The sequence below is a fragment of the Scyliorhinus torazame genome, chromosome 4 (genome assembly GCF_047496885.1).
Source record: "Scyliorhinus torazame isolate Kashiwa2021f chromosome 4, sScyTor2.1, whole genome shotgun sequence".
Classification (NCBI taxonomy): Eukaryota; Metazoa; Chordata; class Chondrichthyes; order Carcharhiniformes; family Scyliorhinidae; genus Scyliorhinus; species Scyliorhinus torazame.
In genome coordinates this window covers 267,709,794-267,724,189 of record NC_092710.1, presented here as the reverse complement: position 1 = coordinate 267,724,189, position 14,396 = coordinate 267,709,794, and the positions used below count along the sequence as shown (strand labels likewise).

Sequence of the window (14,396 nt, the reverse complement as noted above, 5' to 3'; positions counted from 1 at the left end):
CTGGCCCGGGATCAGCCAGGACATCACTAACATGGTCCTTAACTGTGCGACCTGTCATCGCTTCCAGCCAGCGCAGAGTAAAGAGACACTTCAGCAGCATGAAGTCGAAACCTCTCCGTGGTCCAAGGTTGGCATCGACCTCTTTCATGCAAATGGTCGTGATTACATGTTAATCATTGATTATTTTTCCAATTACCCTGAAGTCGTGAAGCTCTCAGACCTCACAACTCGGACCGTCATCAAGGCCTGTAAGGAGACCTTAGTTAAGCATCACTTGGAGTATAGTGTTCAATTCTGGTCGCCACACTACCAGAAGGATGTGGAGGCTTTAGAGAGGGTGCAGAAGAGATTTACCAGAATGTTGCCTGGTATGGAGGGCATTAGCTATGAGGAGCGGTTGAATAAACTCGGTTTGTTCTCACTGGAACGAAGGAGGTTGAGGGGAGACCTGATAGAGGTATACAAAATTATGAGGGGCATAGACAGAGTGGATAGTCAGAGGCTTTTCCCCAGGGTAGAGGGGTCAATTACTAGGGGGCATAGGTTTAAGGTGAGAGGGGCAAGGTTTAGAGTAGATGTACGAGGCAAGTTTTTTACACAGAGGGTAGTGGGTGCCTGGAACTCGCTACCGGAGGAGGTAGTGGAAGCAGGGACGATAGGGACATTTAAGGGGCATCTTGACAAATACATGAATAGGATGGGAATAGAGGGATACGGACCCAGGAAGTGTAGGAGATTGTAGTTTAGTCGGGCAGCATGGTCGGCACGGGCTTGGAGGGCCGAAGGGCCTGTTCCTGTGCTGTACATTTCTTTGTTCTTTGTTCTTTGTTGAGACGTTCTCCAGACATGGTATCCCACTCACTGTCATGAGTGACAATGGCCCGTGCTTCAGCAGCTATGAATGGTCTCTGTTTGCCCAGTCGTATCTGTTCAAACACGTCACTTCCAGCCCACACTATCCGTAGTCAAACGGAAAAGTTGAGAAAGGGGTGCACATAGTGAAGCAGCTCATCGGCAAGGCCGCGGATTCTGCGTCTGACATTCACCTTGTGCTGCTTGCGTACAGGGCTGTCCACTGGCATGTCGCCGGCTCAATTCCTGATGAACAGGGACCTGTGAACGACACTTCCAGACATACACGTGCCCAACCTGGATCACCTCCAGGTGCTGCAGGAGGTGCAGCAACTCTGAGACCGGCAAAAACAGGGCTATGATGCTCATGCCACCGATTTGCCCGTGTTATCCCCGGCAGACACTGTTCGGGTCAAGATCCCTGATGGAGGCTGGTCAGCTCCAGCTGTCGTTGTTTGACAGGCTGCACCCCGCTCGTATGTTGTGCGTCTGGTTGATGGTTCTGTTGTGCGACGAAACAGACGGGCACTGCGGAAAGTTGCCTGCCCGCAACCACATCCTTCTCCGTTTCCTTCTGTTGTTTTGCCACCTCCTGTTACCTCGGCTCACGAGGCCATCAGTCAGGCTTCAATCCCGCTCATCAAAGCGCTGTCGTCCCCACCACCGCCTCTCCGGCGGTCGACCAGGGTCAGATGCAAGCCACAGAGACTGGACTTATGAACATTTGTTCTGTTTGCTATGTTCTGTGTTCTCGCATTAGACAGCTGGTTTCACATGTACATATGTTCACATCCACTGCGTGTATATATCTTAATATTGGCCTATTCTTGTAAATACGTTCACATATGTCATCCAAATATTTAAAAAAGGGGAGATGTCATGATATGCGGACACACACATAATGATATACAGACAAGCAGCTAATGGACACAGAGAACAGGACATGACCAATAAGGAGGCAGGACACTCAGGGGTGGGCTCTGACTATAAAAGACACGAGGCACTCACACTCCACCTCTTTCCACTGATGAACATCTAGAGAGTCAGTCTAGGGTGTTGTTACAATCTCACACCTCCACCACGTGGCTCAGAGGTAGTCTGGTTCAGTCAGACAGAGTAACCACACTTAAGTTTGCAGAGAGTCGAACTCACAGAGAACTGTGCTAACTGTGCTATTAGTTCAATAAACCTGATTGAACTAACTTCAAGGTCTGGAGTATCTTTTTGATCTATGCTGCATCCAGTTGCAGCCAGTGTTATACCAGTGTACCTAACACGACACAGTCAGCGACCCAGGGACCAGAGAAAGGGATGACAGCCGGCAGGTGGAGGAGTCAAACTGCCTGCAGGAGCAGGGACTTGTAACGGGCAACTCGAATGTGTAGACACCAAACCCCCCCCTCACTCCACCCCTGAGGGAGCACCCACCCACCAACTCCTCATGCAACCCCCAATCCTTCCTCTACCCCCTCCCCCTTTAATCCCCCCAACCCTCCCTTCACAGCCCCCCCTCCCCACCATTGTGAACCATGCATGTAGTTAACGCTGCCGTCTCTGTGTCCTCTCAGGAAACTTCTCCCATAATTGTCGGGAGAGGGCCCAGACTGGCGGAGGGGTGCCGGACTTAAGAATCCTCACCTCCGTTGAGGAGTGGGCCCTGGAAGTGACTGGGGTGGCCGAGGACAGATCGGTCACCCTCACGGAGGCTGGCAGACGCCGCAGAGGTGAGGAACCACCGGGTTCCATCCGGAGGATCTGTCAAAGCGAGTTGTTATTACCTTACTGACTAACCCATCCCTCCCACTGACCACCTGTCCAATCTCCTGCAGGTCCTCCTGCCATTGGCGCTGGCCCATCCCAGGTGGCCCCCTCTCCTGACTCCGAGGAGAACACCTCGGAGGGGAGCTCTGAGGATGCAACGGTTATAGTCGCGGCACAGCTGTCATCCCCACCCTCCACCAGCGCAGATACACACACCTCAGTGGGGCATGTTAGTGGTCAGGCTTCGGGGGCACAATCTGGTGAGCACCACACTGCTGATAATGTACATCAGGTGGAGACAGGAACCCTTGGGTGAGACAGCAGTTGGAGGTCTGCTGGATCCCAGGACGTAGGTGGGCCCCAGCCTGGTGCTGAGCCTCTGGTACAGAGGTACCCGGAGCTGATGGAGACGATAGGGAGCAGCTGCAACATTTAGAGGGAGATGTCAGCGTCACTTCACCAGATCCATAGCCGATTGGAGGAGTTCCAGAGGTTATTGGCACAGAAGCTGGTGCTGGCAATGAGTGGCACCGAGGCCAACACTGTTAGGGTGGCGACGGCAGTGGAGAGCCTGGTGCACAATGTCAGCACCATGAGTGAAGGCCATGGCGATGACGGCCATGGCAGAATGTCCAACTTGCTGGGGGATGTGACCCAATACTAGGCTGACCTTGATGAGGTGCTGTGGGACATGTCCCACTTTCAGATGGGCATGGCCGAGGTGGTGCGGGGCTTGCCCCAGTCACAGGTGGGCAATGCCGAGGCACTGCAGAGCACGTCCCAGTCACTGAGGAGTATCGCTGATGGCATCAGCACAATGGTGCGGAACATGGGAAGCCTCCAGGGCTGGCAGAGCTGGATGATGAAGGAGCAGCCAGGACCTGAACCAGCTGCCCCTCCATCCCAAGGTGAACCCTAGAGCCCTGTGGGCACCTACCTTGGAGGAGGAGAACGCTGTGAATGTACATGTGCCACCGACAAGGGAGCTGGTGCCATCCAGACCAAGAGCCCCCAGAGGACGCCCACCAGGGGCAGTGAAGGCCACGGGACGAGGTAAGCAGCTGGCAGCCTTCACCTCAGATGTGCATCCTGGGAGGGCAGCACGGTGGCGCAGTGGGTTGGCCCTGCAGCCTCACGGCGCCGAAGTCCCAGGTTTGATCCCGGCTCTGGGTCACTGTCCGTGTGGAGTTTGCACATTCTTCCCATGTCTGCGTGGGCTTCGCCCCCACAACCCAAAGATGTGCAGAGTAGGTGGATTGGCCACGCTAAATTGCCCCTTAATTGAAAAAAATTGATTGAGTACACTAAATTTTTTTTTTTTTAAAAATGTGCATCCTGGGGAAACACCTAAATGTAGTGGTAGAGCTAGGAGGGCCAAGCACTTTAAGGATCACTGAGGGTACCGGAAGAGCCGGGGGGGGGGGGGGGGGGGGGGGGGGGTGCAATTGTATTGTACAGGACATGAAACACCGTTTTGCACACCATTATGATGCCTCTTCCTTCCGCAATGCGGGCTGACTCCGGACTCTTTGCACATCCCTCCGGACCATTTGCCCATCCCTCCAGGCAACCCCCCCCCCCCCCCCCCCCCCCCCACCTCCTCCCTGCCATGGCGCTCTCCCAGCCTCCGACTGTGGACTTGTCCCCGGAGCTGTGGCCCATCTCCTGGGTGTTTGGATGTTGTGCATGCAAGGTGTTGTCTCCCGCATTGTTCAAGCACAATTTCCAGGCATCGAGATGTGATTGGGGTTCTAGGCAATGATTCCCACATGCTACATGGCTCACCCATCCATGGGAGTCCATTTGGCATGTGTTGCATCGCAAACTGTTTGGCGCCTGGTTGCATCGCAAACTGTTTCACTTGAGCGAGAGTGTAACGAGGCTGAAGAATCGCGCCCACTATGTAAAAATGTAAAGTCATCATAGTCCCAGATGACCATCGTCTGATTTCCCATTTGAGGGGGAGAGCTGACTGGTGGTGATTTTTACCTGAGGATAACCACACCTCAGGCGAGGAGCAAGGTTGAGAAGGCCTTCATGAATAACCTCAGCCAGTACAGGAATTTAACCCGCATCGCAAACCATCTGTCCAACTAACTGTGCTGAACCATGTCAAACTGAGTCCAAAGGAAGTTGAAACTTCACGGGTAAATCCTGTGCAGTCAGTGAGTGGGGGCTTCCAAGGGGTCCTCCAGCACATCTTCCTAGGTATGACCCTTCGGAGAATGGAAGATCTGGGCCCAAGTACGCCTGGACTTCAACATATAGAAGTTTTTAAACAAACATTCTTGTTTGCATCTTCCAGCACCTCAGCCTGCACAATGACCAATAAACTTGAATGCTCTCACTATTTATACTGCATTGTTGCCTAAGCAGCTGCAAGTTTAAAAAAATCTAACTTTAAATAACATCAGAAGATAAAAAAAAGTACGATCTAAAAATAACAAAAAATGTCTGAGTTTAAAATGGTTGCTGAATTATGTCCAAATAGTATTTTGTGTGACTGGGAAGAAAATCGTTGGTTTAGAAATGAGCCAAAGACTCCATCATAGAAATCATGGTGTTCATGGCAGAATTTGAGGATTTACTAAAATAAGACTAACTACAGTTTCTTTCAATGTAGCAAACAACCTTGGAATTGTTACAAATGCACTTGTTTAATTTAAAATATGAATTATCTAGGAGACCATCTGTCATTCAGGGAAGTTAAATAAATTACTGCAGAATCTAATCCAGTGGGCCAAAACTACATTTCCTCTAATCCTTATTTTTGGAAGAGCTAACTGATTATTATAAAAATGTAAGCCAACATGAAGGTTTTTTTTTCCTGACCGGTGTGAGATTAACTTCAGAAGACGTTTGTCGGATCAATACTACAATAATTAATTGGGATAAGCAGCGAGGAGATGTCTTAATGATAGGAATGATTCACTATTATTAAAAATAGGCAATATTAAATTTTCAAGAGGGAAATCTGTTTGCACAGCTGATTGTTGGCATGGTTTTCTTCAATCATATCAATGAGGAACACAGCACAGACTGCACAGACAGTAGCCCATGGTGCTGTCTACCCCTGGGGACTCTGTAGCTTGGGTACTGTGCATCTTGGTGTCCATCCCCTCTGCCCTATGGAAGGCCATGTTACTGAGGAGAAAGCAGCTGGTGCTCCTGCTGGTGCTATTAGCGGTGGTGTGGTTGCTGATGCTCAGCAGAGGTGGAAGGCGGAGCTGCATGAGTTCCCCCCCCCCCCCACCCCAGTGCTACGGTGAAGGATGGCAGCAAAGAAGGGCAGTCGGAGCGAAGTTGCATGAAAGGTGAGGTGTCATCCAAAAGGATGGCTGTCACCTGCCAAGCAGCGATAGAATAGCACATTAAACACATAAAAAGAACTACTTTGAACAGTAGACTCTCAAAGGCTACAGTTGGAGCTCATCATTGTAACTGATTAAAACCTTCGCAACTTTCCAGTTTCATTAAAGTCTTCCTGCTATACACTCGTCTTGGTGACTCTGGAAAACTGCTGAGAGGTAGGGGTTGGGCGGCAGCGGGGGGGGGGGGGGGGGGGCCTCCTGGCTGAGTAATGAGGGTTGAAACAGTTCCCAATTGGCTTTTATATAATTTACTCAACAAATCCAAGGGGGTTCCCCACTCACCTCTAACCCATGATGCAGAAAACAGGAAGTGTGTGAGGTGATGTTCAAATCTCAGGGCATTTGACTCTTTGCATGAAAGCAAAACTGTCCCCCTTGCCTGCATGGGAAACTCCATTTTTGGGCATGATTTTACCTACAATTGTACAAGCATTGGGACTATGGCGACGACTTAAAAGCTTCTAAGAGTGCCATTCCAAAAGGGTGTCTAAGAGATGCAGTAGAGCAGGGAGTCTCTCTGAATTTACCTCTTCCCTTTTGTGATGCTTATCATGAGAGCTAAGCTTAGAGAGAGAGTGAAGCTCTGTCCCACTATGTGTCTGTAGCGCACAAAGACTCCGTGAGACGAATAGAGTGAAGTCGATGAGGCTTTATTAAGCGTGTCTGTTCCCCCGCAGCTCGATAGTAGAATAGCCTGCGGGGGAGGACTCCGGCTTCTTATACTCCGCCTTCAGGGCGGAGCTAGAGGTCAACGGCCAACCAGGACCCGGGATCTGTCAGCCAATGACATTAGGGCTTCCAGTCCCACATGACCCCTAATACATACTACCACATTCACCCCTTGTCAAAAATGAACCCGGCGGGGTGATGCTTCGCATGGTGGTAAGGGTTTACAGGGCTGGTCCTGGGAGGAAAAACATTCATATGGCAATACAGTATGTACAATTTTGTCCTGTTTCAACTATTTACAGAAGGTATCGGGAGAAAAGCAAAATGTTCTTGTGAAAAGTCCATATATTGATTTAGATCGACGCCACGAGTCGGTCGGGCGGTCTGGTCATCCGTGTCGATCGCCTCGGCCCCGGTGGTGGTGGTGGTGCTTGTTCCGGTGTTGTCGTCTCCGGGGGCCTTACGGTTTCAGCTCTGGCTTTATTCTTGGTCGGGCCTGAGGGGAGGGGAACCGATCCTCCTGGGAAGGGGCGGTCGCGGGGTGCGGCGGTGGCAGGAAGGGGGGGGGGTTGGGTGAATCGTGTCGGGGGGGTGTGTGTGTTGCCGGCGGGCGCCAGATCCCGCAGGGAGACCGTGTCCTGTCGGCCGTCGGGGTACTCCACGTAAGCGTACTGCGGGTTCGCGTGGAGGAGGTGAACCCTTTCGACCAACGGGTCCGCCTTGTGTGCCCGCACATGCTTTCGGAGCAAGATGGGTCCTGGGGCCGCCAGCCAGGTCGGCAGCGACGTTCCAGAGGAGGACTTCCTAGGGAAGACAAGGAGACGCTCATGAGGCGTTTGATTAGTGCTCGTACACAATAGCGACCGGATGGAGTGGAGAGCGTCCGGGAGGACCTCCTGCCACCGTGAAACTGGGAGGTCCCTGGACCGTAGGGCCAGTAGGACGGTCTTCCAGACCGTGCCGTTCTCCCTCTCTACTTGCCCGTTCCCCCGGGGGTTGTAGCTGGTCGTCCTGCTTGAGGCTATGCCCTTGCTGAGCAGGAACTGGCGCAGCTCGTCACTCATGAAAGAGGACCCCCTGTCGCTGTGGACGTATGCGGGGCAACCGAACAGTGTGAAGATGGTGTTCAGGGCTTTAATGACTGTGGCCGCGGTCATGTCAGAGCAGGGGATGGCGAATGGGAAGCGAGTGTACTCGTCCACCACATTAAGGAAGTATGTGTTGCGGTCGGTGGAGGGGAGGGGCCCTTTGAAATCCAGACTAAGGCGTTCAAAGGGGCGGGAAGCCTTAATCAGGTGCGCACCATCCGGCCTGAAAAAATGCGGTTTGCATTCTGCGCAGATGTGGCAGTCCCTTGTGACTGTACGGACCTCCTCTAAAGAGTATGGGAGGTTGCGGCACTTGATAAAGTGGAAAAACCGAGTGACCCCGGGTGGCAGAGGTCCTCGTGGAGGGCTTGGAGGCGGTTAATTTGTGCGTTGGCACATGTGCCGCGGGATAGGGCATCGGACGGCTCGTTCAGCTTTCCGGGACGATACAAGATCTCGTAGTTGAAGGTGGAAAGCTCGATCCTCCACCTTAAGATCTTGTCGTTTTTGATTTTGCCCCGCAGTGCATTATCGAACATGAAGGCTACCGACCGTTGGTCGGTGAGAAGAGTGAATCTCCTGCCGGCCAGGTAATGCCTCCAATGTCGCACCGCTTCCACTATGGCTTGGGCTTCCTTTTCCACTGAGGAGTGGCGGATTTCTGAAGCGTGGACGGTTCGGGAGAAAAAGGCCACGGGTCTGCCCGCTTGGTTAAGGGTGGCCGCTAGAGCTACGTCGGAGGCGTCGCTCTCGACCTGGAAGGGGAGGGACTCGTCGATGGTGCGCATCGTGGCCTTTGTGATATCCGCTTTGATGCGGCTGAAGGCCTGGCAAGCCTCTGTCGACAGAGGGAAGGTCGTGGTCTGTATTAGGGGGCGGGCCTTGTCTGCGTACTGGGGGACCCACTGGGCGTAGTATGAGAAAAACCCCAGGCAGCGTTTCAGGGCTTTTGAGCAGTGCGGGAGGGGAAATTCCATGAGGGCGCGCATACGTTCGGGGTCGGGGCCTATTATCCCATTGCGCACTACGTAGCCCAGAATGGCTAGCCGGTTGGTGCTAAAAACGCACTTGTCCTCGTTGTACGTGAGGTTCAAGGCTTTGGCGGTCTGGAGGAATTTTTGGAGGTTGGCGTCGTGGTCCTGCTGGTCGTGGCCGCAGATGGTTACATTGTCGAGGTACGGGAACGTGGCCCGCAACCCATGTTGATCAACCATTCGGTCCATCTCCCGTTGGAAGACCGAGACCCCGTTTGTGACGCCAAATGGGACCCTTAGGAAATGGTATAATCGCCCGTCTGCCTCGAAGGCTGTGTACTTGCGGTCACTTGGGCGGATGGGGAGCTGATGGTAGGCGGACTTGAGGTCCACGGTGGAGAAGACTTTATATTGGGCAATCCGATTGACCATGTCGGATATGCGGGGGAGAGGGTACGCGTCTAGTTGTGTGTACCTGTTGATGGTCTGGCTATAGTCTATGACCATCCTTTGTTTCTCCCCTGTCTTCACTACTACCACCTGTGCTCTCCAGGGACTATTGCTGGCCTGGATTATGCCTTCCTTTAGTAGCCGCTGGACTTCGGACCGAATGAAGGTCCTGCCCTGGGCGCTGTACCGTCTGCTCCTACTGGCGACGGGTTTGCAATCCGGGGTGAGGTTCGCAAACAAGGACGGGGGTTGCACCTTGAGGGTTGCGAGGCCGCAGATAGTGAGTGGGGGTATTGGGCCGCCGAATTTGAACGTAAGGCCCTGTAGATTGCACTGGAAATCTAATCCCAGTAATGTGGGGGCGCAGAGTTGGGGAAGGACGTGTAGTTTGTAGTTTTTGAACTCCCTCCTCTGCACCATTAGGGTAACTATGCAGAAACCTTTGATCTGTACGGAGTGGGATCCTGCAGCTAGGGAAATCTTTTGTGCGCTGGGATAGGTGGTCAAGGAACAGCGTCTTACCGTGTCGGGGTGGATAAAGCTCTCCGTGCTCCCGGGGTCAACTAGGCATGGTGTCTCGTGCCCATTTCTTAGCACCGTTGTCGTCGTCGTCTGGAGTGTCCGGGGCCGAGCTTGATTGAGCGTTATTGAAGCGAGACGTGGTTGTAGTAGTGGAGCGTCTTCCTCGAACCCCGTGGAGCCGTCGACACTGGGGTCCGTTGTTGCCGTCCAAGGTGGCGTCGGGGATGAACAAAATGGCCGCCCCCATACATCGCACATGGCTGGGGGGTCACAAGATGGCGGTGGGGGTGGACAAAATGGCTGCCCCCATGCGTCGTACAGGTCTGGGGTGGTCCAAGATGGCGGCGCCCTTCCTCCCCTCGTGGTGGCCGGGACCCAAATGGCGGCGTCTGCGGGTCGCACATGGGGCGCTGGGGGGGTTGGGGAGCGTTAGGACTGCGCGGGGCTCCCTCATCACTGGGGACAGCGGTGGTCGGGACCCAAATTGGTAGCGTCGGCGGGTCATACGTGGGGATGGGGGGGGGGGTTGGGGAGCGTAAGCGGCGTGCAGGGCTCCCTGTTCTCCCGGGACCGCGGTGGTCGGGACCCAGAGTGGCTGCGCCTGTGGGTCGTACATGGGGCGCTGGGGGGGTTGGGGAGCGTAAGCGGCGTGCAGGGCTCCCTGTTCTCCCGGGACAGCGGCGACCTCGCGGGACGGGCACACAACCGCGAAATGGCCCTTTTTCCCGCAGCTCTTGCAGATTGCTGCGCGGGCCGGGCAGCGCTGCCGGGGGTGTTTCGCCTGGCCGCAGAAATAGCAGCGGGCGCCCCCGTTGCGACTTGGCGTTTGGACCGCGCAAGCCTGTGGGGTGTCCGGGGGGGGGCTGGGTTTGTCGCGACGGGTACGTACGGAGCCCAATGGGCTGCCGCGCGGTCGGGGCTGTAGGCGCGGGTATTACGCGCGGCCACATCTAGGGAGGCTGCTAGGGCCCGTGCCTCTGAGAGTCCTAGCGACTCTTTTTCTAGAAGTCTTTGGCGGATTTGGGAGGAATTCATACCTGCCACAAAAGCATCGCGCATTAACATGTCCGTGTGTTCATTTGCGTTCACTGAAGGGCAGCTGCAGGCTCGTCCCAAAATCAGCAGCGTGGCGTAGAATTCGTCAATCGATTCTCCGGGACTTTGCCGTCTCGTCGCGAGCTGGTAGCGAGCGTAGATTTGGTTAACTGGGCGGACATAGAGACTTTTCAGTGCTGCGAACGCCGTCTGGAAATCCTCCGCGTCTTCGATGAGGGAGAAAATCTCCGTGCTTAACCTCGAGTGCAGGACCTGTAGTTTTTGGTCTTCTGTGACCCGGCCGGTGGCCGTTCTGAGGTAGGCCTCGAAACAAGTCTGCCAGTACTTGAAGGCTGCTGCCGCGTTCACTGCGTGGGGGCTGATCCTCAGGCATTCCGGGATGATCCTGAGCTCCATAGTCCTTTTTAGGCACGCTTAATAAATTGTAGCGCACAAAGACTCCGTGAGACGAATAGAGTGAAGTCGATGAGGCTTTATTAAGCGTGTCTGTTCCCCCGCAGCTCGATGGTAGAATGGCCTGCGGGGGAGGACTCCGGCTTCTTATACTCCGCCTTCAGGGCGGAGCTAGAGGTCAACGGCCAATCAGGACCCGGGATCTGTCAGCCAATGACATTAGGGCTTCCAGTCCCACATGACCCCTAATACATACTACCACAGTGTCATTATAACTGGAGCTCAAAAATCCTGGCTCACTGCATCCTGTCACCCACACAGACAAAAAAAATCACTTATGTTTCTTGTTCTTGAGTGCAGCAACCTAGAAATTGAAACATTACTGTATTAAATACTGACTCTACATCACAGAATCACAGAATTGTTATGGCGCAGAACAAGGCCATTTGGCCCATCTTCTCTACACTAGCCCTCCAAGCATCTATGGAAATCAATTTGGGTCCTGACTTTTTTTTAAATGTTTGTAATATCTGACTTCCTGAATCGAGAGAAAATAAAGCCAATCATGACATGAGAGTGGCACTGGTCTCAACAAAAACAGTGACAATGGCTTCTAAGAACCTAGTGGTAGTTTGAAAACACAGCTTGTAAGAGTGCATTGACTCAATTTGTTTTCAATTTTTACACCCCGACAAATGTTAACCTGCTCACCTGACTATTAACCATACAAACTAAATGTTTAATTCAAAAAATTCAGATACGCTTTTATATGATTGGTAATGTCAACATTGGCTTAACAATATTACCAAGTACAAGCTTAGACAAGGATGCCAGTTGGTTCCTACCTCCAAATCCAGGTCGCATTGTAAAGTCATGATCGTCCACTCTGAGAAGTTGCTCAGATTTTGTCAAATAAGATTTGGTTACGTCTGCACTCCTCTTTAGTATAGGACTGTAAGAAAAATGTAATTAAATTCAACAATGAATAAAAAGCAATACCCATATCTATCAATCTATCTATCGGACCGGAATTCTCTGGCCATTTGGATTCACTTTTCCCTCGGATGGTGTACTTAATCTTCTCCAGGTGGAGAAATGCCGATAGGTCTGCCAGCCAGTCTGCAGCTGTCGATGGTGCTGCTGATCGCCAGCTGAGCAGGATTCTCTGCCGGGCGATTAGGGAAGCAAATGCAAGGGCGTCGGTCTTCTTCCCCATATGAGATGGCTTCCACAAAGTGAGGGGGCCATTCATCAGCCTGTTCCAACAACGGATAGAACAGGCGGAGGGGGGGGCGGGAAACGCATGGGAACCACCAGGGCCACAGAAAGCAGACAGGAACAAGGGGGGGGGGGGGGGCAACAGGAGGGGGGAACCCAAGGAGATGCCAAAGGGGAACCGAGGGAGAATCCGACATGGTGACCACAGGGCCCCTCACAAAGCTGTAAGAGTAAAACAAATGCCAAAACAAACCATCTATGGTGAAAAGAAGGGCCAGAGACAGCAGGAAAGGGGAGGGGGGAACAAAGGGGTGGGTGGGGGGTTGGAGGGCTGGTGTCGAAAAGGAACAACATGTAAATTGTCAATTATAACCGTTTCATCCATTGCTTGTACAATGTAAAAATGCAAATTTTAATTAAAAAACCTATCTAAAAAAGGATTCACTTTTCCCAAAGGCAGTGCGGCCCCGCCCCCAGATGTCCCAGTGGAGTGAGGTGGCTTCAATGGGAAATATCATTGTCAAGCAGCGGGAAGAGACAATCCCACCATCAGCAAACAGCACACCGCTGAGAAATGTACAGCTAAGTGACCGGAGAATCTGCCCGTTATCTCTCTCTCTCTGACCTATCACTTTCACTTTAGCTATCCCCCTCACTCTAGGAGCAGAGGAACAAGGGCAGATCATTTAGGGCCTTGACTCTATCCTGCCAATCAATGAGATGATGGCTGATCGAGATTTAAGACTTACATATCTACCTTTGCCCCATATGTCTTAATATCTTTGGTTAACAAAAATCTAACCATCGGATTGGAACTTATTGGGTACGTTCTACTGGCCGCATCCCGCCGGGAATGGGGCGTGACACGACCAGTAAATCCACGAGATGCCTCTTCCGGATTTACCCGGCTCACCACGCCTCGCGAGATCTAACGGAATCTCGCGAATTGTCGTGATCTGGATCGCACCCACAATGGGTGGGATCCAGATCTGGGCTAATCTGCATATTAAAGTGCTGCAGTAAGGCACACTTTAGTATGCAGCCCCCCCCCCCCTCTCCCCAAGTTACCCATGATGCAGGATGTAACCCCTGCACCTCGGAGACACTGAGTGAGCGACGGTTAGTGCTGATCTCTACTAATGGGATCTCCCAGGGGATCGGGGGTCCCTGGATGGCCGGGCTTTGGGCAGTGTGTTACCCTGGAACCGCTGATGCCACCTGGTTGGGAAGGGGTGCCGGCTGTGCCAAGGTGCCTGGGTGGCATTTTGCCTGTGCGGGGGATCAGGCCTGTGGGTGCCCTGCCCTAATTAGGCGGGGTGTGGGGGACTCGATAACCCCTTGTTGTGGTTGTGGGGGGGGGGGGGGGGGGGGGTCATACTGGGAGGTCTCAAGCGGATCTCTTCAGTGCAGGAAATAAGACTAAGTGTGGCCTCGGTGGGGGCTTGGCAAGGGACTCTGATTCATTTCCGTCATATCACGCCCAACAATTGATCTAGCATCAATTACCATTTGCAGATGAGCGCTTCAAACTTCCACCACCTTTATGTGCAGAAATGTTTCCAAATTTCACTCTTACAAGAATTGGGTCTAATTGTTAGATTGTGCTCCCTATAGTCCCAGATTATCCGAACAGCTGACTATGAAGTTTGTGTAACAAAAGGAAAACACGGATGCTGCAAATCTGAAATAAAAACAGAAACTGCTGGAAGTATTCAGTAGTTCTGGTAGCATCTGTAGAGAGAGTATTTCCAGCATTTCCTGGTTTGTGTAATCTCTCCTTGTAATTTAAAACTTGGGAATGCAGGGATCATTCTGCAATATCTACACTGCACTCCCTCCAAGGCCAAGAGCTCCTTCCTAAAGTGTGGTGCCCAGAACTGCTCTGTACTCCAGCAGTGGCCTAAACAAGGTGTGTTTCAGCTATGCAAAGGCATGTTAATGACTTCTAACCCTTTTGTGTTCTCATATTCTAGCTATAACATTTTGAAGGAATAAAACTTGACTACGTCCAAAATACCGCTTCTTTGAAGGTAGCCCATTGT

At 52.5% G+C, this 14,396-nt stretch overlaps 1 protein-coding gene across 1 annotated transcript in view; it reads right to left on the bottom strand.

The window, feature by feature from the left end:
• Positions 1 to 12,015, bottom strand: part of LOC140410928 (gamma-aminobutyric acid receptor subunit rho-1-like) — a 70,224-nt gene extending 58,209 nt beyond the window's left edge. Inside the window, exon 1 of the mRNA XM_072499771.1 lies at positions 11,982 to 12,015. Within this exon, the coding sequence (XP_072355872.1) occupies positions 11,982 to 12,000 (19 nt within the window). The 5' untranslated portion in view covers positions 12,001 to 12,015. The remainder of the gene's footprint in view (positions 1 to 11,981) is intronic.
• Positions 12,016 to 14,396: the final 2,381 nt, after the last annotated feature.